Below are 27,524 nucleotides of genomic sequence, written 5' to 3'. Positions count from 1 at the left end.
CCTTTACATTTTCCTTCTATTTTTTTTCTTTAACGTGCCAAAACCACTTTCCAATTATGAGGCTTGCCTTAGTAGGGGTCTCTGGAAATTTGGACCACCTGGGGTTCTTTAACGTGCACCTAAATGTAAGTACACAGGTGTGTTCGTATTTGACCCCCATTGAAATGCGGCCGCCACAGTCGGGATTTGATACCGCCACCTCGTGCTTAGCAGCACAACACCATAACCTAAGCAACCACGGCGGGTACATTTTTCATATCAGCGGCATGCGCTGCTTTGCTGGTTTCGAACTGATATGGTTGTAAAGGCTGCGTGATATTTTTTTTACATATTATATAGACAAAAAGGTGAAACCATTGATATCAGTTATTTCGGGCACAATTTTTGGGATATAGAAATATATTCTTTTATGAGAAAATACAGATTTTACTTTTCTTGACAGTGCGTAGCGTTCAAGAATTCGTTTTCTGCATCTTTGGCAATGGCAGTGCAGTTATTCATGTATTTGATCTCTTGGCAAATTCTATAAGCAGGAGGCCGAGCTTTCATGAGCCACCCCCAAACGAAACTTCTGGCTACACCACTGGCCATAGGTACCTGCGAGTAACCAGAGTGCAGATTTAAAGATGAAAAGTACTCACTGCCTTGAAAGCACTCAAAGCCATCATCAATCCGTGGCAAGGGATATACGTCTTTGCTAGGATATATGGCTGATCTTATTAAGGTGCCGGTAATCCACACAGAAGTCGATGGAACCATCCTTTTTCGTTGCAAAAGCCACTGGAGAGGCCCATGAGCTATAACCCTTTCAGTCATGGTGTCTTCATATGAAGATGAGACTGTCTTCATTGCCTTTTGCATAAAAAAGCGAAAGAGACACACTGCACATTGGTGTGGTCAATATTTGAGACATACATAAATGTAATTATTGCCACTTGATATGAAGTGGCAAAACACTACTGAAGAAAAAGATGATTGAAGACGGATGACTCTAAGTTTTACGTAAGCTCTGGTTTGTCGCTGTTCAGATTTCTCCTTTACAGCAGTCTCGTCAATTCAGAACAGTTAAAGCCCCCTGTTTTATGCAAAGAGAAACCTACCTCTAATGAAAAACAGTTACTCAATACTCAAGGTTCTGTTACTGAGTAGTTCTGACCCTGTTTTCATATGCATCTCCATGCGGAGACACCATGATTCAATTTACCATGCCAGTGACCCATAGACACCGTGCGAAAATATGAAACTACCGGCCCTTTTTGGATTTCTTGCACTATCTAATTCACTGTCGAAGAATTAAACTGTGTTTTTTGGTATTTCTTTTCATTTTGAAGCAATAAGACAACAGACAGCGACCAAAGAAATGCTAAAAATTAATACATTTTTAAGACATCTTGGCTTGCTACTGAAGCCTTGTTCAGAATGGGCCTCGCAATGGACAGACGGGCTTCCGTCAAGCCCTCGGCTTCATCAACCTTCGCTGGGCATATGGCCAATCTTAAATCACCGAAATTTGCTGTTATGTTTCCCTCACTACCCGCACTGCTGTGTTTCACGAACACCTAGAGTTCAACCTTGCCTGCAAAGCACGGTGCCTCATCCCATGCTCACTGCACCTTAACAGGCCAGTACCTTCAAAGTTTGGTTATAGCATCATCACTAAGACAGAGAGGCTATTGCTACAGGCATGACTACAGGACTACCGTGACACCATCAGAAAACATGAAAACGAGGCTTTTTTTGCACGCAGCTGCCTGGAGGACCACTGCCCGGATCATTTTGCAAGCATCAAGCTACATGCCAACTTTCAAGCCAATGGATATGCCCATCAGTCCGAGTTGGTGCATAGCATCAAGCTTGACAGACTTTCGGAAATTGCCAGGCCATACCGGCCACACAGCGGAAGTACTACGGTGTACAACCTTTCATCGCACAGTGTCGACCTTGTTGAGGCCTGCTTCCTGAAGCTAGGTTTAAATTACAATGTTGCACCTGCCCCTGAAGTCGGAAAGGTTGTGTGTGCGGTAGAGTGCGCAGTTAACTAAGTAGACCCATCCTGCCATGACGAGGCTTGCACCCACACTATTGTTGTCCTTTCTGGACTGCACCGGCTAAAGTTCGTTTCCCCTCTTTCTGCTGAGGTACGGAAGGCTGTCAAGCGACTTCAGGCAAACACTAGAATCGCTGAGGGGAATGCAACAGTACTAAATGACACAGCTGTCTACAAAAGCAAGATGACCAGGACCTTAATGACTTAAGCTTAATGACCAGGACACCTTACATCTGGCTCGCTCGGTACCCAACCTTGAAGGTATAGAGGGACTTCCAGGCTCTCCTGGTGAATGTGTTCTGCTTCGTAGCTCCAGAGTACATCTCTGTATTATAAGCTTCTCTGTGACAACAGAGCTGCACCTGCACTTTATGGCTTGCCGAAAGTTCACAAGCCTAATGTCTCCCTGCATTCAATAATTGACTACACTTGTTCCCCTCTTTACAAACTGTCTGGATACCAGCACCAACTTCTGTCTCCATTCATCGGGGAGGGCTCCACGCACGTGAGCAACTCCTGTGTCTCTAGACGACAATGAGGTGATGGTTTCTTTCGACATAGTGTTGCTGTTTACCTCAATTCCAACTAACATGGCTGTGGAAGCATGAACTTCTGCTCTAGAATCCAACAGGACTTTGCCAGACAGGTCGCCCATTGACGTTCTTGACCTCAAGAGGCTCCCCGCTTTTGCCTTGGAAACACATACTTCTGCTTCAACAAGGTCATCTATAGGCAACAGAAGAACTTCAGTTTGGCCTAGTTGGTATTTACTGCAAATCATATTGACCGCAAATAAGACGGGGACAGAGGAAGAAAACACATACCGCCCGTGCTCTTTATGTGTTTTCTTCCTCTGTCCCCGTCTTATTTGCGGTCAATATGATTTGTCTTCTATAGGCAAGTCCACGGTACTCAATGGGTGTTTCCGTTTCTGTTACTACTGTCACTCTCACGATGGAATGGCTGGAAAGTTGTGCTCTCGCATCCTTCAGTCCTAGGCCAAAAGGTTTTCTTCACTATGTGGACCGTTCTTGTGTGATTCGGTGCAGTGCTTTGGCTTCGTTCACTGCACACCTGGACAGTCAGGAAAAGGCCATCTAATCCACAGTTGAGACAGAGGTCGACAGCAGACTCCCATTTTTGGACATGCTTGTGAACAGACGCGATGGATGGTCTAGCACATACCGTAAGGACACTCACACTGGCTGCTACCTAAACTTTCAATCCGTTCATCCTGACGCTCACAAAAGGCCGCTTGCTGCCTCCCTGCTCAACCGTGCGAACTGCACTTGCACCACAGCAGAACATTGTTTCACCGACTTGGACCATGTGCGAGGTGATCTCTTGGGAAGCGGCTGTCCCACGTCTCTTTTTTAGTGCTGTGGAACGCCACCTGTCCAATTCCATCTAAACGGCTAATCCCTGACCGAGTAGCATGCTGCCATAACCTTCATTCCTGGGATAAGCAAAACCTTGTCTCACGTTCTGCGCAGTTATGACGTAGAGGTGGCACACGTGCCCGTGTGTAAGCTGAGGTATGCACTCATGGACAGTAAGGATAGGTTTCCGAGAGAGTCATTTCCCGGCGTAGTCTACAAGATACTCTGCGCAGATGGTGACTACCCATACATCGGTGAATCAGGCAACTTTAGGCAGAGACTGAGGCAGCATCAGAACGATGTTGAAAAGAAATGAACAGTTTCAAATGCCCTTGCCAAGCACACAGATGCAACAGGTCACAAGATTGATTGGGAAGAAAGCTCAAGAATTATCGGCCAAGAAAGAAACTTGAGTAAAACTCTTGCTTGGGCTAGTTGGTTCATGCTTGAAGTAGTAAAGGCAAGGCGCAGAAGACCAGGACTCAAGAAGAAGAACACAAACGACAGAAGGCGCCAGTCCTGTCATTTGTGTTCTTCTTCTTGAGTCCTGGTCTTCTGTGCCTTGCCTTTACTACTTCAAAGAAACTTGAAATTGTGGATGTATCTGGAATAGTTGGAGATGTGGAAAACACGTCACATGCTCAATCGAAGTGAATGAATTCTGCCCCCCGTCGTACACGCGCTGCTTATGTCACGTGCTGAAGAATGCAAAAGCTTCCAAGGACTTTCCTTCAACCCACGGTGAGCAAGGCTTCAATAGCAAAGTCAAAATCTTTTAAAAGATTTATTTATGTTTAGCATTTCTTTTCATTGTCATTGTCATTTCTTTTCATTGTCATTGGTGTCTCCAGGTCATTGAGCATGCATTGCAATTGGTCCTCTGAGTTACTAAGCAAGGCAATATCATCAGCGAATCGCAAGTTACTAAGGTATTCTCCATTAACTTTTATCCCCAATTCTTCCCAATCCAGGTCTCTGAATACCTCCTGTAAACATGCTGTGAATAGCATTGGAGAGATTGTATCTCCCTGTCTGAAGAAAGGCGTCAGACAGGGAGATACAATCTCTCCAATGCTATTCACAGCATGTTTACAGGAGGTATTCAGAGACCTGGATTGGGAAGAATTGGGGATAGAAGTTAATGGAGAATACCTTAGTAACTGGCGATTTGCTGATTATATTGCCTTGCTTAGTCACTCAGGGGACCAATTGCAACGCATGCTCAAAGACCTGGAGAGGCAAAGCAGAAGAGTGGGTCTAAAAGTTAATCTGCAGAAAACTAAAGTAATGTTTAACAGTCTCGGAAGAGAACAGCAATTTACAATAGGTAGCGAGGCACTGGAAGTGGTAAGGGAATACATCTACTTAGGGCAGGTAGTGACGGCAGATCCGGATCATGAGACGGAAATAACCAGAAGAATAAGAATGGGCTGGGGTGCGTTTGGCAGGCATTCTCAGATCATGAACAGCAGGTTGCCATTATCCCTCAAGAGAAAAGTCTATAATAGCTTTGTCTTACCACTACTCACCTACGGGGCAGAAACCTGGAGGCTTACGAAAAGGGTTCTACTCAAATTGAGGACGACGCAACGAGCTATGGAAAGAAGAATTATAGGTGTAACGTTAAGGGATAAGAAAAGAGCAGATTGGGTGAGGGAACAAACGCGAGTCAATGACATCTTAGTTGAAAAGAAGAAAAAGAAATGGGCATGGGCAGGACATATAATGAGGAGGGAACATAACCAATGGTCATTAAGGGTTACGGACTGGATTCCAAGGGAAGGGAAGCGTAGCAGGGAGCGCCAGAAAGTTAGGTGGGCGGATGAGATTAAAAAGTTTGCAGGGACAACATGGCCACAATTAGTACATGACCGGGGTTGTTGGAGAAATATGGGAGAGGCCTTTGCCCTGCAGTGGGCGTAACCAGGCTGATGATGATGATGATGAGCATTTCTTTTGGTCGGTGTCTGTCGTTTTATTGCTTCATGTTTAATCCCGACCGGACGGGCTTCCGTCAAACCCCACTTCCTTTCCATTTTGAGTGATGGCAATTATTAAACGTGGTACAAATCACTGTTTGACTGTATCACTGTATGCACTGTTTGACCATGAAGATGGTAAACGCTCACGTTTCGGGACCATCAAATGAATGACGTCAGTCTGGAAATTATGTTGCGCCCTCGAATGTTGCCTGCTCTCCTGTGTTGCTCAAGGAGAGCAGGCGTGGTCTCTACTACAACCCTTGCTGCTCGCCCGGGAAAATCAGTGAAGCTTGCGCTGGAGTGCTCCACCTGTGGCACGCACAAATGATGCACAGATGCCTTGAAAAGGATCATGGGAGGTTTCACATGTCCAATAAGGATCACATGAAGAGAAACGCTGTGAAGAGAAATGCTGTGACAAGCAAGCTTGCAAAGAGACGCAAGCCAGCAACAGACTCTGCCTACAGCCCTGGGCTACTATAGGTGCAGGTGTGACCTGTGCTGAATGCACAATTGTGTGAGTGTGCAAAAGATATTCTTTGTTAATTTGAATTCCGGGATTTTACGTGTCAGAACCATGATATAATTTTGGATTAATTTTGACTAACTGGCGTGCATTACAACACAAGTACATGAACTTCTTGTATTTCGCCTCCATTGAAATGAAGCTGCCACCACTGGGATTTAATCCCGATATCTTGTTTTAGCAACAAACTGTGCGAAGGACATATTTTACTGTGGCCATTAACTCTGTGCAACTTTATTTGCAAGAAGAGAAATGTGAAGTGGGTGGTGCTAGCTTTTATGCGAAGCATATTACGAGGGCTCAACCCAGCTCCTCAGGCGCGGCGGTGACCATGAAATCATGTGACACCGTGACGTCACGACAGAGGAGAAGTGGAGGGCTCAACCCAGCTCCTCAGGCGCGGCGGTGACCATGAAATCACGTGACACCGTGACGTCACGACAGAGGAGAAGTGGAGGGCTCAACCCAGCTCCTCAGGCGCGGCGGTGACCATGAAATCACGTGACACCGTGACGTCACGACAGAGGAGAAGTGGCTTTGGCTCAACTCTTGCAAGACGGGCTGGGTGGGAATCGAACCAGGGTCTCCGGAGTGTGGGACGGAGACGCTACCACTGAGCCACGAGTACAACGCTTCAAAGCGGTACAAAAGCGCCTCTAGTGAATGCGGTGTTGCCTTAGAAACGCGCTGTTTCTAAGGCGTGCGTCTCTTGCTCAGGCGCACATTTCGTTGCCGCGCCGAACGCTGCTTTGCTCGACGCTCACCGCGTCCAATGCGGGGCGCGTAGTCGCTGCCCTGTAGCCCATTGTCTTACACCCCTTGGCGGGTCGACGGGAACGCTGTCGCGTTCCACTCTTGAAGGCGAAGAAGTAATGCATGAGTTGTTTCTTCGTCTAGCCGAACCAAATATAGCCAAGCAACAGCAGTTCACCAGGCTAAACAGTGGTTCAACAACTAAAATAAAGGCTAGTATGCTTCGCATCCTGGGCTTAACCTTACCTAAGCCACAGCCATTTTTTTCGCATTCCTTTCAAATACAGCATAGACCGCTTATAACGTAGGTCGCAGAAGTGGAAAAATTCACCATTATATGCGATCCCGCACTATATCAAATACGCCATTTTTAGACTTTTATTCACATGCAAATAAGGTCAATCCACCTTGTATGATGTCTTTCACAACTTCGCACGCCATAAAGCACCAGAATTGGACACTAAACAACAAGCTTTTTTTCTTCACCAATGAAAAAGATGTCATTATCTTCATCCGGCGCTGAGCCTTCAGCGCACTATGCACCACCTCATCTTCAACAGCAATCAGACGCTGGAAAGCTTTCTCGCTCAAACTCGTCTGCGCGCAGTGCATCCTGAGCTTGCTGATGTAATCCAGTGCATCTCTGTGCGAAAGTTCCGGTGTGCTGTCTCCTTTGTCGTCGTCATCGTCCAATACAGTGTCATCGCGATCACGTACTGCTGCCATTTTCTTGGACATGATCAGGACATGATCAGAACATGATCAGGCGGCCTGGCAACTTAGCCCAGCGCGACACGAGTAGCGCGACACAAATGCAAGACAAGGAAACACGCTCAGCAGCTAGGCCTACGATGCTGGCAGTGCACTTCGGTACAACGACTCACGTACATCCACGATAAGAGAAAAAGCAGAAGACTGGCGCATGTGCTGAGCCAGCCTGTCAACTGGCCACCCCCTGCGAATGGACCTTCCCAACATTTCCCCTTCTCACCCTCTGAATGAGACCCACCCCGTTACGGCGGCGGCGCGGGTGCTCAGTCTGGCACGGTCCCAGCCTTCGTGGCGCTGCACAAAGAAAAACAAAAGATAAGGCCGCTACTCGCACTTCTTTTCTTCGCATGCTGTACCGTCTCTCTCACCTCTAGTTTTCTCCCCTCTTGCGACGGGTTTCGTGGCTTTCTTCTCTCTTTTTGTAGAGGGTGCAGGCACCATAGTGCAGGGGAGTGCGCTCCCTTGTCTTCGGAGAAACCACACCATACCCAGTCTTCCGTCGTGCGCAGACCAGGCATAGAGCGGTATGCTGAGTGGTACGCTGACACATTGAACTTTATGGAAGGCATACTGGTGGTCACATAAAGCAGCATTATATGCAGTCCCGCACTATAGGCGGTTATGTTATAAATAGTCTATGCTGTATTTCAGTGTTACTTTTGCACAGTGCCCACATATATGTCATGAACTTGTTGCTGAAGAACAGGGCTTCATGGCGATGCTATTGATATTGCCACATTGCTACTCCAGTAAAGCTTACAGTGAACTGGAAGTTCAGATTCATTTTTCTGTATCATCTTTTTTAACACCACACACTGCCTTACGGAACATTTTCGTATGTTCTAAGTATGAGTAAAAAGTTTGGTATCAATATCATTGTATTTAATGTATCTAGCTGGTGAAATATTTATTTATTTCTAAAGTTCTCTGCCAAATTGCCACTAAACTGAAGTGAAAATGATCAAAAATATTGCTACCAAGCTTACCTCTGTTTTTTCACATAATACATGCACTGAGAACAATAAAATTAGCATCACCGGCTATAGAAACTCTCTGGCCTTCTGGCGATATACTTCACTTTTGCTTTCGACGAAGTGAACTTTTGAGAAGTCTCGTGAGAAATCAACTGAATTTCTGTATTAAAAACCTTGTATCTTTTGTTCTAATGCAGATATACAAAGTGTAATTAGACACAGTTAAACTTCAATATCCCGAACTTCAATATAATGAAGTATTTAATTTTTCATAACCTCTTGTCCATACAACACCATATATTTAGAACCTCAATGTAACGAAGTGTGTTGTATGGGATTTCAATACAACGAAATTTCACTGCCACCGCAAAGGATTTCCGAGAAAATAAATGGGAACTTCCATGGACGCAGATGGTCAAATGATTGAATTACAAGTGGTTGCTTGCGAACGCACCTCTTAAATTGTGCACCGCACGACAAGAGCAACTGCAGAAGTGTAGCCGCATCATGTTCTGTACAAAGTCCAAGTGTGATAAGATGGAATCATGCCCCACGCATTGTGTGCTTTAGGTGCGAGTACAGTCGAACCTCGATATATCGAACAGCGCGGTGATCGTAAAATAGTTCGATATAGCCAGAATTCGATATATAAAATCACGTAGAAAACGCGTCAAAAACTAGCACAAATCAATCAATGAACCAATCGTGGCGCAATAGATACTCACATGAAGCTTCAAACAAAGTATTTATTTCATTCGCTGAAAGTACTGAAGCAGCGTAGTCTGCTTTATATTGGCAACCGCGTGCTTGACCACGGCGTCCTCAACATAGTCCAAACAGTCCAGAAGAGACGGTCCAGTGCCTTCTATTGCGCCGCAGTAGCGGCGTACAACGGCCAAAGCAGCTACAGCCTCAGTTGCAGTCGGGAGCGGGGCAACATCAGCGCTTGCTGGATCAGCCTCAGCAGCGTCTTCGTTCGGCCGCTCAGCAGTCACTTCTGCCGCAATCTCAAATGCGACCGCAGGCGTGCGACCGCACGCTTGCGGTCGCACGAAAAATTGCACTTATCCAGCACTTGTGCAGAAATTACGATTTACACTGTGTGCACAGTGTATACCTTACACATTGTAAACCGAAATTTGTGCACAAGTGTTTGATACGTGCAATATTTTGCACGACCGCACGCGTGCTGTGCGGCTCGCGGCGATGGGCGGCTCGAGCGAACTCCGCCACTGTTCCGGTGCTCTCGTCACCGCCAACCACGGAGGAAGGAAACTAAAGGTCTCCTCGATTTGGCTGCACTTCCTGCACTAGTTCAGGGGGTGCAGCACTCAAGCACTCGATTTGCCAGTGCAGCTAGCGCCACCTGCACTTCGGCACTCGATTTGACGTCGTGCTGCACGAGTTCATGTACACTTTGGCACTAGACTCTCCGCAAGTTCTTTTCTCGTGCACGTAGTGCAAGGCTCTTGGTAGCAGACGACACATGCGGTTCCGTGGCCATGCGGGTGTTGGTAGACGGCATCGACGGCGCCTGGTGTTGGTAACGCAGCACGGACGCCAGTTTTCTTCAGGATGTGTACGCAGCATCTTGTTAAGGGCGCTTTCCGGGTTCGGCTGCTGCTAAGTACACTGAAGGCCGGGATTTTCCCACAGGTCACAGTCATTTGTATTAATTTTCCCGAGCTTACCGCTACCTCGACGTTAAGTTTACGCGAAACCACATTGGTCCGTCGTTTGAAACGTTGTGCCATATATGATTCTGAAAGGTGTGGAAACTGCGCTTGGTCATGCTTTCTGAATAATTATGCCGAAGTTGAACTAATTTTCAGGTACTAATACATAAATTCTTCCCGGAGGACAAAAAAGGCCATTGCGCACACGTTTACGCTTGCGGCACACACCAACAAAAGAAAAGCCACAGCCGCCCAGTCACAGCAGACGAAGGCCTGAACGTTCCTGCACTTTCGTCCTCGATTTGACCGCTGCACCGAAAGCGCTAGTGTGGCGCTACACTCGCACTTCAAGAACTGGCGCTACACTGGCACGACACTTTTCTGAACTAGTGCAAAAAGTGCAGCCAAATCGAGGAGACCTCATGGAGAGGCCCTGACGTCACTCTTTGTGAAGCAAAAGTGAAGCCGGAAGTTGGCGTTGCTCATGGCGATGCTCCGCCTTTTGTGCCACCCTTCTCTCTTGTTTACATCTTTCGCGAAACCACGCCACGCTGCGCCTGGTTTCGCGCGCGGAGCGCTCGCGCAACATCCGGCAGAGCACGGTGCAGGTAACACAGCGCAACAAGACACGGTGACTAACGCAAACCCGCCCACACAGCGCCTTTGCCACGGAACGAAATCTACCAGAGCAACACATGTGAGCGCTCAAAATCAGAACGCCGCCATTGTGGCCCACAAGGCGTGGCCATACAGCAAAAAAAAAAAAAATAAAGCAGCAGCAAAAAAATGAGAACCTACTACGTCATTTCGGCCACACTTTTCTCCTAGCGCGCGGAGGGGGTAGGGCCTCTCCTTAGTTTCCTTCCTCCGTGCCGCCAACGAAGTCCTCAATGCACATGGTGTGTGGCTCAGCACCGACAAAGCGCTCCCACTGGCTCCACGGCCGCCTCGATCACGCGCGCACGGCGCACGAGGCGGCCGTGCTGGCTCGAAGCCGCCGCGTGTGTACGCCGCTACGTTCAAATGGCGCCCTCGGCGCAACCGATGTGGGCAGCTGTCGTACGCAGCAGTCCGAAACGCCCATCGCGCCGCCGCTATCTTCGAGAGTGTTGCGGGAAAGCTCGCCTCCTGTCAACAGAGCGCACTTGGTCCGGGCGGCGGAGTTCGATATATCCATTTTACATCCGGCCCCGTTCGAAATAAAAAATTAAAAATGCATGCGATTTTCCACGTGATATAGAAAGTGTTCGATATACGCAATAATTGTATGCTGCAGGGTGTCTACTAAGTTGACATTTCCAAATTCCCTGAGTTTTCCAGGTTTTCCCTGAGCACCTTTGCGAAATTCCCTGAATGAGCGAGAACTTTGTTTTATGTCAAGACAGGCCGACACCACGTTGCCCGATGCTGTCACTCTCTAGTAAGCATACTGAAACAAAAAAAAAGACTTAATCCAGTTTAATAGTAAGGAGTAATATCTATTTTATTTAAAAAGAAAACAGAAGGAAGGTGTAAAATGCACAGAGAAAGAAATGGTAAAGCCCATTCCAAATTGAGTCGAACATTTTCAAATACGAATGAAAAGGAGATGCATACATAAGTAAATATTTTTTTAATATCAGCTATTTCCATCAACTGATAGCAAGCTCATCTGTATGAGGTCCTGAACTTTGTCACAACTAATTATTAAGGATCTCTCTCAGCAGCTGGAAAGTCCACCTCAACTGTCCTGACATACTCTCAGCCCGTACACAACATCTCAGTGTTGGGTTTCACTGCTTAAACAATTTATTTTGGTTTGGATGAGGGTCACCTGTGTCTCAGCGTCAGCCAACACTTAGTTATTTTAGCTCAAGCTCCTTCAAAAAGGCGCCGGCAATTCCTTTCCCGTTAATTCCTCAGTGCGTCGGTCCTTTCTGTTCTCATGCTCCTTCTACCACGCTTTCACCACATGGATCATCTGAAGCATCCTCTTGGTAAGTTGTACAGTCAACATTTGATTTTTCGGATTTCCGAGGGTCCACAAAAAAAAAAACGGAAAAAAAAACGGGCAGTCTGAAAAAAATTAATGCATGTCTTTAACTGCCTTTAAGGGCTAAAATTACCACAGGCAAGTCTGAAAAAGCTCTGAAGGCCTGCCAGTACGCTTATTAGGCATATCAGGGCTTGTACTGTGACAGGAGACGGGGTGCACGCATGTGTAATTAAGGAATACATACTATGTCCCGTGACAATTGCCCCCTTCCCACGCTTGTTATGCTTCACCGCCTAACATTAGTGTACTGAGGCGAAGCTAACTTTCGGAGACTGGCATTACGCAACGCGCTGTGCTCTGCGAGTTTCAAAGCCAATCGCGAGGATTACAAAGGCGGAGTCGGTGCCATTGGTGATAGCGGCGAATTCTTTCAATGAAAAACACGGCACCGCACGGCAAGAAGCTTAATAGCGAACATGGAAGCAGCTAGGCCTAACGTTGCCGCGGTGGTGGTTACGGCTGCCAGCGGATCTGCCTGCGAGAGTGCCGGTTCGAGGCGGCGAGATAATTACAATAGCGGCGGTGGCGGCTTTGATTAATGCCATTTCAGACCTGCAGTCAGGCCAGTATACATTGACTATATGGAGTGCGTGGTGGTGCCGCAAAACCGTGCAAATTATCGGGCATGTCCGAAAAATCGGGCGTCTAGAAAATCGGTCGTTAACTACTCTGGCAATACATCGTGCCGATGACACGGCGTCAATGACGATTCGTTGCGATTCCTCTGTTACTGGAGCCAGCATTAACACGACTTTCGTTCCCTTTCAATAAAGTTACAGCTAATTTTCCCTGATGGAAGCACAAATTCCCTGAGTTTTCCCTGAGTTTTTCCAGACTGTTCAAATTCCCTGAGAATTCCCGGTTTTCCCGGTTTTCCCGGTTGGTAGACACCCTGATGCTGATGACTGAGTTTTGTATTCTAGTGTCTGTAGTGTCAATGATCAGGTTTTACTAAATGATGTGTTTTCTTTTTTTTTACGACTGGAGCAGAATTTGGCAAATGGAGATTAACTTTAAGAAAATGGTGACAATGACATTCACTAATAAGCAACAACCCTCGCAATTTAAGTATGGCAATGCAGAACACGCACTAGAAAGAGACCAGGAATTTAAGTACCTTGGTATTGCATTCTCTTCTAAATACTTAGACAGAACAAACATGTCGACCTTAATTTGATCATATGTTACTTAAGAAGAACTTTAAAGGGCACAACCAGAGAATGCAAGCTAACAGCCTATAAATCGCTGGTCAGGCCTCTTCTTGAATACGCATCATTGTGTGGTCACCTCATCTTGTACATGACAAAGATAAACTCGGGTTCGTCCTGAGGAAAGCTATCAGATTTATTTTTAATCATTACTACTGCAACTTTGCTCCTTCAGAGCATCACCATGTCTTATCAACGAATTGCTTAGAACATTGATGAACATGTGATCGGCTTATCATGTTACATAATATTGTGCCTAATCCCACTTGTACAGCTGCCCCTATTTCTTTCACTGGTCATTCTACACCTGTGACATGGTTTGAACCTACGAACATAGTGCCATTCTGGTCTTTTCGTGACTGTCATAAATATTCTGTTTTTCCATGCACAGTTGACATTCGGAATAAACTTGATAGTTATTTGCAACATCTTCCACATGCACAGTTTGTAAAGCAAGTGTTTAAATCTGTCTTCATGTTTCCTTTTTCTTGTTTCATGTAACCATTACTGCATTGTCTTAAACCTGAGACAGCAGTCTCTGTAAACAAATTAAAAAGAAAGAAACTATGCAGTTTCCCAAAAATAGACTTTCTCACAATTCTTTTTCAGCTTTGGTGCCCACCCTTAAAAAGTGTCTTTTGCTACCTAAATACCACAATCCTGGATGTGTATGGCTACTACTGGTTGATTAAAACCACAAAGCAGTGTGCACCACAGAGCTCCCCCGGTGCCTGTGGCAGCATCTGACTGGCCTTGTGTGGAAGTGCGTTGCTGGCAAGGTCAGCCCTTGCATAACGCAGTAGCAGCAAAAGACAGTACCTCGTTGAGGGGCAGGCGTGCTTGTGCAGCGATTTCCTGGAAGGAGAGGCAGCTACCTGGCCGCTGGAAGGACATCTCCATCAGGCACAGCAGGCACATCTTCTGGCGCAGGGACAGCTCACAGGCCGCAAGGTCCGACTATGGCCACAAGAGTGAGCGACATGCTTGAGAGCCACTCTTGACATGGTAGGGAAGGCATGCAGCCACGCTACTAAGGCATCAAAAACACACAAGGAAAACTTGCCAACACATCCTCTCAGCCGCAAAAACTTCCTCAGGGCAACCAAGGGAATGCAGCAGCAGCAGCATCTTTTTCTTGGGATGAGCAACTCCTTCGGCTGCATAGTTTGGCCCTCGTGCACAAGTCGATACAGCATAGACCACTTATAATTAGGGGTGTGCGAATCTTCCAATACGAATTGAATATGAATACCTACTTAGCGTTGAATATCAAATAATGATATGCATATGTATTTATTAGAAAGTTGGTTTATTTTAACATGTTGGAACGTTGCAACTACATTGTACTGGTAAAAAAAGTAAACTAGTAAGCAGTTATACTAAAAGATTGTGTATTTGGCTCATGTTAGCTTTGGAAGATTTAGTAATTTATGCTAGTTGTCTGCTCTCGCCAACCTGTGCCTAATTATACCTATCAATTTCCCATGAGCTCAGAGGCCCTGTACCAGTTGTCGCTCATCGCATTTGCTGTCAAGCAATAAGCTCAGGACTGGGGGTGGAACCTGCAAAAGAGTGTGCTCTTGTTGTTCACAAGCCCATGCCCCTTGCTGCTGAGAGCAGGGAATAGGTCTGGGCATGTTGGTTATTCATCGTAAAGCAAGTAACATAGTGCAGTAAGGACGAGGGGTAAATCGAGATAGGGCAAGTGCTAATATACACCCATCCGAATCCGCCAAGAAGATGAAGGTACACTGCCATTTTAGCAGGGAAGAAGTTTGGGCGTGTTGGTGGGATACATACAGACTGGGATTCATGGCGCAAAAAATGACACAGGGACAAGCAGGAACACAGGATGAGCGCTAACTTTCAACAGTTGATTTATTGCAGCTGGTGAGTATATATATACTCACTGGGACACCACTGCAATAGACACACTGAAGGGAAGGTGGAAAAACAGTCATGTGACTACTATGCCCAAAAATTCAAGCTCTTTCCTTGATAAAAGTACAGACGACGTACTAACGCACTTGTCACCTGCTCTGGCTATCTCAGCTGCTTCCACGATTTCCCTCGTAATCTTATTCTTGTGGCGATAGACAACAACAGTTTGTTTTAAGAGCGGGAAGCATGGTGCCTTCGCGTCACATTTTCTACAATGGGCAGCCAGATGCCCATCTATTGCGATGCTCTCCACTTTGTTACTATGCTCTGCCAGACGCATGTTTAAACATCTGCCCATCTCTCATAACGATGGGTCGACATGAGAGTAATTTTATGCATTAGGTCTATGGGGAAAAAAACCATTTATAACGATAGGTTATTCACCGCATATCGCATATAACTATCAAAATTTTGCAGTCTGGACGGCGTTTTCCGTGCCAAATAATTGTAACATTTGCGTTGCTTAGTTCCCTGAAACAAACGATGTCGAGACGAGGCGATGTTTACCTCCGTAAGTTCATATCTGCCGCCATTACCGCGCAGCGCATCTCGCCCCGCCCGCGCACCGGAGAATAGCTGAGTAGGCGCAGCGCGCCACAAGATGGCTCTAGCTGCTTCATGCGTGTCGGCCACAGTCGCTCCTGGTCACTCCAAAAGAGAGAGAAAGAAAAAAAAAAGCGACAAGCAAAGCGGCGCGGTGGCACCCGTTCCACGTCTCTTTCGCGATAGCAGGCTGACGCCACCGAAGCAACGTGCAACCAACAGTTCAACCCAGTTCGAAGATGGTGCCGACAAAGCGCAAAGCTGTGTCGCTTGACACGAAGATGGATATTTTGCTGGACTCTCGATACGGCTTCAAGGTGAGCGCCCTCGTGAAGAAGTATGAGCTCGTCCAGTTAACGATACCAACCATCTTGAAAACCAGGAGCTACGCAATTGTGAAGGCAGGAGCTATCAGCGGCCATGCCGATCAGCGGAAAAGGGTTAGAGACCCTTTGTACGCCGATACTGAAGAGGCGCTTTACCAGTGGTTCATCACCAATTGCTTCAAGAAGGCGGGCTTTGTGCGTAAGGACGAACTTCCCCAACCCGCTGAGACCGACCCTGTGGAAGTTGCTGACATAACCGAGCTCTGGGAGCTCGTTCCTACTGGTGACACAGGTGGTGTGTCGAAGGAGGAGTATTTGACTGCAGACAGAGCTGCCTCGTTCTGCGATGAGGTCACCGACGAGGCAATCGCCGAAGATGTGCTGTCTCGACAGACGGCAGAGTTGTGCGACGGTGGCGACGGCATCAGCGACAGTGACAACGAGATCGACAGTGGCTCCTTGACCCAGACCACGATGTCCACGCAACGTGCACTGTCGTCGATCGACTCTTTCATTGATTTTATGCATGCTAAAGGATTGCCGCCAGTGTTCGCGCAACAGCTGGAATCCATGCACACCGCGGTTGTGAAGCTGAAGCTGCCGCAAAAGCAAGTGCAGATTTCGGACTATTTCGGCGTGCCTAACCCTTGACACGGTCATTGGCGCTAGAAATAAAGTTCGCTTTTCATGGCCTACTGTCTACATCATCTATTCTTTAGAGCAAGTAGCGAATTCGAGTTCGGAGCTGCAAAGGTATGTTCCGCGTTTCAAATTTTTTTTTTTTTTTGATAACTGCAATCCAGATATAGCGATCATCGGTTATAACGATCATATTTTTCGTCTTTCTCGATATCGTTATAAGTGGACTGCACTTATAAGTGGACTGACTGCACGGAGCAATTCACGGAGCAATCCAGGCAGCCTTCGCAACCAGGCAGAGGCTAACCGCCTTCTTCGTTCATTGCAGAAATGCGCGTTTGAGGAGCGGAATCCGAAGCTGCTACCGTCACTGCTGGTGGAACCTACACGTGTCCACGGATCGTCCCCCTCCCTCCGTTCTCTACTGGCAAGCCGCACCTGCGCACTACTGTCCGATATCAACGGCGTCCCCTATATAACCGCTGCACGACGGTCCCCACATCAATCACGGAGCAATCCAGGCAGCCTTCGCAACCAGGCAGAGGCTAACCGCCTTCTTCGTTCATTGCAGAAATGCGCGTTTGAGGAGCGGAATCCGAAGCTGCTACCGTCACTGCTGGTGGAACCTACACGTGTCCACGGATCGTCCCCCTCCCTCCGTTCTCTACTGGCAAGCCGCACCTGCGCACTACTGTCCGATATCAACGGCGCCCCCTATATAACCGCTGCACGACGGTCCCCACATCATTCACGGAGCAATCCAGGCAGCCTTCGCAACCAGGCAGAGGCTAACCGCCTTCTTCGTTCATTGCAGGTGTGTATCCTGTATCTTTGATTACATCGATCTTAGGCTACTGGATTGCTCCGTTCGTGTTTGTGTCCAGCATGGGTGATAAGCCTCCTTCAACTATAAAAGAACTTGTAAAGGCTATGACTGACTTGAGTGCACAGTTTAACTCTAAGCAAAGTGAACTAAAGCAAGATATAAAGCATGTGATTGAATCTGAAATGGAATCTGTCAAAACTTCAATGGGCTTTATCAATGAAAAGTTCGAAGAATTTAGAACAGAGATCTCTGAGCTCAAAAAGACCCTGTCTGACGTGAAAAACGTAAACCTGGAAATGAAAAAAGAAAACAACCGACTCACAAATGAAGTGAAAACTCTCAGGCACGAATTGACTGAACTGCAGCAGTACAGTAGAAGAAATAACCTTGAAATCAAAGGCATCCCTCCAGCACCCACTGAAAATCTGATTTCAGTGATGACATCGATCTGTCATCTCTTGAGCACCAAGTTCGATGAATCCGATGTTGAAGCTATCCATCGTGTGCCCTCAAAAAACAAGGACGAACCCAACATCATTGTTAAGTTTGCTTCCAGGAAAGTGAGAGACAGCATTCTGAAAACAGCGAAAAAGCAACGGCTGAACACTACACTTCTGAGCTTTGACGATCACGAAAATCCCGTGTTCATCAACGAACATTTGTGCCCGGCAAACAAAATTTTGCTAGGTAAAGCACGGAAAGCCAAAAAGGAAAAACAGTGGAAACACGCATGGGTATCAGATGGCAAGATCCTGATGCGCAAGACAGATACCTCGCATGTTCTAGATATAACCTGTGACGCTGATCTTGCTCAGGTAGTCTAGAAACATGGCCTTTTCCGTCGAGGAAATCAGTGCTAAGTGGCACGAGAGCGAAAACCTTTCCATTTTTCATTGCAATGTCCGCAGTATAAATAAAAATTTAGACCAACTCACTGTACATTTATCGCAACATTCTTTCCAGTATGATCTTATCGCTGTAACTGAAACCTGGCTTAAGAAAGGAGAAATACCGTACATACCGGGTTACACAACGCTATCTTTACCAAGAGATAGCACCGCACGAGGGGGTGGCGTTGCTCTTTTTATAAAAAACGGCATAGATTATCAACAACTCTCGGATTCCTCTCTGAGCTCTAATACCACAGAAGCACTTTTTATTCGCCTTAAGACAGACGTCGTAATAGGCGTGGTATATCGTCCGCCAAACACGTGCACAAGTCAGTTCATATCTGATATGGAGTCCATTCTGGTTCCTCTGATGTCTTTTAATAATCAGTTAGCAATAGTTGGTGATTTCAATATCGACTTATCAAAGGATGACTGTCCAGATTATATTTTCTTACTGGAATCGTTCAACCTCAAGAATGTTATCAATGTGCCCACTAGAATTACACATCAGTCTGCAACAATTATTGATCACATCTTATGTAACCGTGATATGGATGCCTGCGCTGGTGTTTGTAACCAAAACATTGCTGATCACTGTTCAACTTTTCTGTTTCTGCCACGGTCGGGTATCGATTGTATTTGCCCTACCCATACCAATGTATTTTCACGGATGGACTACGCGCATGTCAGGCGTTTGCTCGAATCTATTCATTTCGAAAATCTGTGTCACAGTGACGTTCACACAGAATTTGCTAACTTTGTATCTGCTGTTTCCGATGCAATTACTAAGTCAACACTGAAGTTTTCTCGGCGCAACTACAAACATGCCATATGTCCTTGGATTACTGAGGAAATACTCACAGTATTGAAAAAGAAGGATTCGTACTATAATAAGCTCAAGAACAACAGAACAAATGCTTATTACTTGAAACAGTTTAAGTATTACAGAAACAAATCCGTGGCGCTGATGAGAAAATCAAAGAAATTGTATTATACTAATTTGGTTAATCGTCAAGGAAATGACACAAAGCAAGTATGGAAGATTGTAGGAGAAGTTACGGGAACAGCTAAAAGAAAACAGATTGTTCCTGTCAACTTGTCAATAGAGACTGCAGACCAGTTTAATCAGTTCTTCACAACATACGGTCAGAACAGTGCGCAACCTACTCCCTTAGCTTCAGTGACATCCGACATACCTCGATGTATTAATAATGAATTCAGTTTCTCGAACATTACTAGCGATGAAGTTGCAAGTGTTGTGGCGAACATGCCCACGAATAAAGCGGCCGGGCCAGACGGCATAATGGCTAAGGTAATCAAGGACAACATTGATTTGTTTTGTGTTCCTTTGTGCAGAATATTCAATCATGCGATACACTCTAGCTTATACCCCGATACTTTAAAAGTTGCAAAAGTTGTTCCGATATTTAAAACTGGTGACCCTAACAACCCGTCTAGTTACAGGCCAATATCTGTACTGAGTGTCGTCAATACCATTTTTGAAAAATTAATTGCTTTCCAACTGAAAACCTTTCTTGATGTTAATCATATTATTTGTCCTCAGCAACACGGATTTGTTTCTAGCAGGTCCACGTCCACGGCTGTAGTTACTCTATCACAGCTTATCCTATCTGCTCTTCATAACCATAATGTTGCTGTAAGCGTATTTATAGACATCAAAAAAGCTTTCGACACAGTTTCACACTCCATTCTTTTAATGAAACTGGAAGCATATGGTGTGCGTAGCGGGGCCCTTGAATTCTTTAAAAGTTATCTTTCTTCACGACAGCAGCAAGTTGTCCTCAAACAGTTCAAGTCTGCATACCAAACTGTTACGTGTGGTGTACCCCAGAAGTCAGTTCTGGGACCGCTTTTATTTTCGCTCTTTATTAATGACCTCCCCAATGCAATACAGTGTTCTCAAATTTTGATGTATGCGGATGACACTGCACTTATCTTTACTGGCAACTCACTTGAATCAATAGAAAATCCTATTAACAATGAACTCCAACGTATCTCGACCTGGTTTCGTAATAATCATCTAACTTTAAACACTGAAAAAACTAAATATGTTATTTTTCGTTCAAAACAAAAGTGTATTGAATTAAGTGATTTTTCTATATGTGTTGACAACAATGTTATTGATAGTGTGTCTTCTTTTAAATATTTAGGGGTCATGTTCGACTGCCACTTGTCTTGGAAGGAACAGGTGCACAGTGTGTGTAAAAAGGTTGCGTACGGTTGTTTTACCTTGTCTAAGGCACGGCGGCACTTTCCACCTGCTATTCTTAGATCACTGTATTTTTCATTATGTCACAGTCATCTCAGTTATTGCAGTGAATCATGGGGAATCACATACAAAACGTATTTAACACCATTGCTAAGACTACAAAAACGTGCCTTGAAAACCATGGGATTACCTTCTTCGAATAGTTCTAACAATAACATTTTTGACGCAATGCAAATCATGTCATTCACAACCTTACGCGATTACAAAATAGCTCTTATGGTTAATAATATTATAAATACCAACTACCCCTTACCTCTTGGTGCATTCAGTATTCCCGTCCGCAACACTAGACAAGCCAGCAATGGCAATTTTAACCTTCCTATTTGCCATAATGCGTATGGAGAAAGACGAATAGAATTTACAGGAGCGAAAATTTGGAACTCGTTGCCAATTGAAGTAAAGCAAGCTAGGAATTTCAAACTGACATGCAAGAAACATTTTTTGGGAATGGAAGCAAGGCTACAAAGTTAGTTTTTCTTCAATGTGTTTGTGATTGCTGTCCTATATGTTATTTTGTATTGGACCGCTTACTAGCCTCATTGGCTATCGGTCCAAATATCTGTGTATACATTTTGTTTGTGTTACTCAATAAAGACTTCTTGATTCTGATTCTGATTCTAGGTGGTTTGTCGGCGGGCCGCGCTATCCACCCGGCAACCAAACGTGGTGTGCTTTCGAAACCGATTTATATTGTCCCACTCATGGCGTTCGCCCATTAATCGAGGCAGATGTACCAATAAGGTGCCAAATCGAGTACTAGGATGTATAACAAAACAGATGCGCTATACATTGAGCAGACTGTACGATCTTATTCACTCAATGAGCTTTACTTCCTGACTGCCCTATAAAATGAGCACCAGTTCAACTCATCTTTAACTGCTCCGCATATGTGCAAACGCTCGACTTTTATAAAGCATTCGTAATGCACTGTATGGCATAAAACCGTTTTCATTTTCATGGTGCCTGCTTACAATTATGCTGCCCAACATAGCCACACTCCAAAGACGCCAATGCAGAAACGGATTGCTTAGGCTTGGATTGCAGTGCTAAGTGCTAGCAAATGCATGTCTGTGGCTGTGTGGTTGCCACTGGACACGCACACGCTGCTAAATTCGGCAACTGCATTCAAAATTAGTGCTTTGGCACAGGCTGGCACAGCTCGATGGTTTGGTGCATGTTGGCGCAATTGGCACAGCACTTTCATCTCTGAAATAGCTGCTTACATAGGTCATTAAGTGACCTATGCAACAGACACAGTTTTTGTGAACAAGTAGAGCTAGCAAATAAAAATGCCCCTTTCGATTTGATGATTTCTCGTATACAGTAATACCTTGTTAAGTAGAACTCGCATACTATCTCAAAAAATAGGCCAAGTCGAAATTTTCTTCGGTACTGAACCATTTCCCATACATGCCATGTATTTATTGCCCTTTATCCTGAAGTATTTTTGGGCCAAATTGCGCATATCTCAACATTTTGACTGAGAGTGAAACAAAAACTCAGCCGCCGACCAAGGTTACTGCGTCTTGGCCACACCTACCACCAAGCGGACCCTTCCCCAAGTGTGAAGTCGGAACCTAACGGCTTAACAAACAACTTTGTGAAGCAACCATGTGGCACGTAATGTGACGGAAGAGATGTGTGCAGAGACAGGCCCTGCAACATAGCACCAGGGGCAGCACAAATGCAGTTCAACAAATGGCAACAGAGGGCGATAAAAAATCGACTGTGCGGTGCTGCTAATGAAAAAGCATAGTACAGCCATTCAAAGTCTGCCTGTGTGAGCCCAATATCTCCCGCTTAGAGGTGCCATAGTAAGTGCAATTTCTACCTACCAACTTTCTCCCACCCTTCTCAAAGTATTTTTATTACATGACAAAAGAGTACAAATTATAATTCCTAATTATACATTGTACTCTTCAGAAGTCACTGTTCTTTTTTTTTTTGCCACTGTAAATGCAAATCATGTTCAGCATCATCGACCTCCCACATGACCTCTGGCCTGGATTTACAATTTTTAGTGGTATGTTCGCATGCACGGCAGCCACGGATTCATTGGTTCGTACACTTAAGCTGGTTTCTTATTTTCTGCTAAAACCTTTATTGCGCTTCGATACCTCACATTATTTAACTTGGGGTGAAGTGAGGTGTTTCTGAGCGGAGATGCAAGCCTGAAAGCTAGGTTTCATTTGTGAGTGACGTGGAACATATCTGCATCAAAACTAGAGCTGGATTCTGCTGCGACTGAGGACGGCAATGCCGGTGAGTCGTTCAGCATCGCTGCTTGAATTGTAATGTAACATTCATCTCGTTACATTAGAGGCGGAGACAAGTTAACTAACTAGATCCTACATTACATGTGGGCAGTCACGACCCTCTGATGCTGTTCTTGAAAGAAACATTTAGTTGCGAGGCCATCGTTATGCACACACGATCACGAAAGAAAGAGCGATATCAGAACGGGCGTCAGATTTTCCATCTCGTAGCCGTGGCCAGCGGCGATTGAGTAGCCTTATGAATATACTTTTTCTTTTTCGAGTGTGCCAGCAACTTCTTTTGTTCACAAAACCACATAACCCTTCGGTAAATTGAAGTGACAGTACTGAATTTATTGTATTAACTTGATGCACGCATGATAATTCACCTACATTTTGTACTTGTTCTTTCTAAATGTTCTTACTGCTCAGTTTGGTTTACCTTAGGGCATTTATTTTTGCAGTAGTGAAGCCGTGCATCACACTCCTGCAGAAAAAGAATGCATCAGTTCTAATAGCTTCATGTCTTTCATGCATTTTCTTGTGGAACCAGCACTAGTGTATAAATGAATGCACAAATGTCCTCATTTGTGATCTTAATAATGCTTAAGCTGTTGAGATGCAGTGCAGTTAGGCAGACACCAATTTTATGGACAGTAGCAATATTTATTTACGATGCTGCTTAAGCACCCTACAACAAACAGTGTATATTTGCATGTGTTCTGCAGTCACGAATAGGCATGTGCGAATAGTGGTTTTTCACTTCGAAGGGAATAGTAATCGAATTTGAATAATTCCGAAGCGAAGCGAATATTTTCGAATTGAAGCGAATATTTTGGGACCTCTAGTACATAACAGGAAAATTGATGGAGTGAAATACATAATCTTGTTACAATGATCTCTGTTGGCTGTTTTATCAGGTATATTGTCACAAAAAGACAATTGAAGATGTACCCGATGTCGGCGAGACAGACAGTTGTACAAGATAGCGTACACAAAACTCAAGCCAGCATCCTCAGCCTCTACTACTTCTTCTCCAGCGCCCACGTCTTGCCGAGCGCGCGTTCCAGTCACTTCTTTCTCAGCGCTGGCGCGTGACGCCTAATGGCAATATTTTTTGAACCATTATAAATGTGAGACAATGAGAAACAGACATGAGGCACGAGACCTTTTCATTTTTCAATTTATTCAGACCATTGTGCACTGCTCACCCAGCCTTTCATCCTAGTGCATGTTGCTATGTATAAACACTAACTGCTCAACATGCTCAGGGAGAAGGTTTTCTCTTCTAGTAGTGACAACATTTCCTGTTGACGAGAACAACCTCTCACTTGACATTTGGGTTGCTGGCACTGACAGGTATAGCTGAGCTGCGCTTGGTCAGTGACGGGTACTTTGCCGAAATTTTTCAACCACAGGAAAGGGTTCTCCAAGCGGGGCCGAAGAGGTGCATAGAGGTACTCTTCCACCTTTTCCATCAGTCGCTGGCAACCAGTGCTTGAAGTGGTGGTGGAGGCCAAAGCTCCAAAAACATCCCACACATCACTAGAGACAGCTTTTGCAGGTGCATTGGACTCTTCCCTGTCTCTTCCCTGAGGCAGGCTCTTCTCCACAGCTGAGCAGAGATTTCTCAGCCACCGTTTCTCACTTGGGGTGTCGTAACAGACTGCTTTAAATCGGGGGTCCAATGCCGTGCTCAAGGCATATGTCACCTGCAATTTTATATAGACAAACCTGGACTTCATGCAATGAACGAGGTTCCTTCCCACAACTCTGCTGTTGCTGGGTGAGCAGAGGTTACATGCAATGCACTAGTGGCACCACTTGCGAAAGAGTTGGGTGCTTTTCGGAGCAAGACTCTCTTGTTGCATCATCAACACATTTTGGCACTGATTTGACAGATGCCATCAGATGCCATTCACTTGAAGTCATGTTTTTCAATGTGTCCTGTTCTGACAGGTTCAAGGAAATTCACACACAGTTCTTTAAAAGGTGTGACATCATTTCATATTCACTGTTCCATCTCGTTGCAACATCCTCAATTGCTTCAATGGTCGTGGCCCATGCTAACTTGAACCTCTTTGAGGCAATTCCTGGCCTGGGAACTCCTCTTGTAGTGCCCTACAATTGCTTGGGCCTTGGCACACAGCTGCTCAAAATTCTGAGTGTCCTTCTTCGCACACTGGATGCACAATTGTAATGTATGCGCGAAGCACTGTATATTTCTCCATCCTGTTCACAATGCGGTGTTCAGGAAGTTTCTGGCATTGTCAGTGACAATGAAAACTGGAATATCTTGAGGCAGTCTCCACTCCTTTGCCAAGTCAAGGAGGATGTGCTTCAAGTTGTCAGATGTATGGCCTTCTGGCATGCGCTGGCATGCGTGATAATTGTGAAGCCGGAACTCTTTATCAACGAGGTGGCATGTAAATTAGACATAGCTATCCCTGGGCCACCCGTCCACCCATCGGTCGTAACCGAGTAGCATGAGGTCCCATCGGTGAAGTGATTGCGCAGCTCACTTTTGATCCGTTCTTTTTCTTTGGTGTAATGTTCTGGCACAACACTCCGAGAAAACATAGTCCTCGATGGGACCTTGTACTCGGGCACTGCGGTGTGCATCAAAGACAAAAAGCCTGGCTCCTCAACGATAGGAGTGCAAGCCAGTGGCCAGGAACTGCGCAACCTTTGTTGCTAACGTTTTTGCGCGCTGACTGTCACCTTTCAACGTCGGCTTGAAGTAGCTACAGATAGCAGCACTTGCGCCCGCCTTGTTGGTGCCCATCGTCTTTTTCGAGCCTGCAGGCTTTTTTGAGCGTTCGGCAGCACGAAGCTTCTCGAACTGCTTGAATGGATCAAGGTATCAGGGTGACGTTTTAGGCGATTGGCGAGGGTGGTTGTAGTACCCGTGGGCATCTTAAGGCGCATCTTGCACATGCGGCACGTCATGCCACTGGCTCCGCGATCAAAGAACTTCCAGATAGCACTCCGGAACACCCTCTACACCGATTCGTTCACGGTTTGACTACTTCGGCTGCACGCGCAAATTGAACAAAATGTACAACTAAAGCTGATAACTTGAAGCGACATACACATCCAGCAACCACATTTGCAAGCGCAAGCTTAAAGAAAAGCTATAGAAAGCACATGGTTGTTTCACCGAATACCTGCTACCATTTAGACAAACTAATTTTTTTAAGATTAGTTGATGTTAAGGTGGTTTATATTATATCTTACAATTACAAGGTATACTTTTATGTAGATAAATACCCAAGGATATTATGATGACGTTACAGTTACGTTACATTGAGTGCCTAAAAATGCAATAGTAAACACTTTAAAACTTCTGAACAGTCATCGTTATCATTACCAATATTGTTTACGTTTGTGAATTCGTATGCTTGGTCCAAAGTTCGGTCACGGCTATGGTCACAGCCTTGTTTCTTTTGAGTGGCCGTGGCTCCGTCAGCAAAGTGGCATGAAAATGCTCTACCCAGGGTAGATATAGAAAGACAAACTTGCAAAAAACATGCATGCCGGTATTCTTAAACTTCGAAGGACTTCGAAAATATTCGAAGTTTTCGAATAGCCCTATTCAACTCGAAGGTCGAATCGAATATGACATTATTCACTCCGGTATTCGAAAGTTTCATATATTCGCACAGCCCTAGTGATAAACCATTACAATATAGAGTAGAACCTCGTTCATACGTTTTGGAGAAAACCTCATGAAAAAATGTACTAGCCAGGAAAATGTACCAACCGAAGTAACTAAAAAAATTTGACAGACTCAACTATTGTTGACATCTTACTTAATGTGAAGCATCGCGCGGGCTGCGGCGGCATGAGACACGTTTAGTTGTTTTAATATTGCATGGTGTTAAACTGGTGGGTGACGCCAGGTGATGCACGGTGATACCGAGCGATGAAATTGAGCTGGTGGGTGACACCAGATACCGCCAAAGCAAAATGTGCTGCCCACATCGTGCCACCTGCAGCAGGGAACGATGGCGTGTTGTATTATTACCTACTAAAAGCATGCAGTACGCTACCAATGGCACTACATACCGCACACTTTAGAACAGATAGGTGAAGATGATTATCACAGTAGGTTTGGCAGTCATGCTTGTGAATGTGGCATGTGACGACCCGGGTGGAGATTTGCTTGTACCAGAATGATAAACTTTTAAAATGAGACAGGCGGCTATATACTGTTCTCGATAACGTGCACCTCGCACCTTTTCTTGTTCACATGATATCTAGTGGCTGGAAAACGTACACGATCGCAGTCTGCAGCAGGGAACGGTGGAGCGTTTTGGTGATCGCCTATTAAAAGCATGTGCTATCCTTCCGACAGCATCACACGCTGTGAAACAAATAGGCGAAGATGCTTATCGCAATAGGATTGGCGGTGATAACTGTGACTATCATGTGCAACGACTCCGGAGAAGATTTGCTGGTAC

At 45.4% G+C, this 27,524-nt stretch overlaps 1 protein-coding gene across 3 annotated transcripts in view; it reads right to left on the bottom strand.

Moving 5' to 3' along the window:
• Positions 1-27,524, bottom strand: part of LOC135896097 (26S proteasome non-ATPase regulatory subunit 13-like) — a 313,623-nt gene that overhangs the window by 55,699 nt on the left and 230,400 nt on the right. For all 3 annotated transcript variants that reach the window (XM_065424436.2, XM_065424435.2, XM_065424434.2), the window contains exon 10: positions 14,171-14,308. In XM_065424436.2, coding sequence (XP_065280508.1) covers positions 14,171-14,308 — 138 coding nt within the window. The remainder of the gene's footprint in view (positions 1-14,170; positions 14,309-27,524) is intronic.

This window comes from Dermacentor albipictus, chromosome 6 (genome assembly GCF_038994185.2).
Source record: "Dermacentor albipictus isolate Rhodes 1998 colony chromosome 6, USDA_Dalb.pri_finalv2, whole genome shotgun sequence".
NCBI classification, from domain to species: domain Eukaryota; kingdom Metazoa; phylum Arthropoda; class Arachnida; order Ixodida; family Ixodidae; genus Dermacentor; species Dermacentor albipictus.
This window is presented reverse-complemented; position numbering and strand designations above follow the sequence as displayed.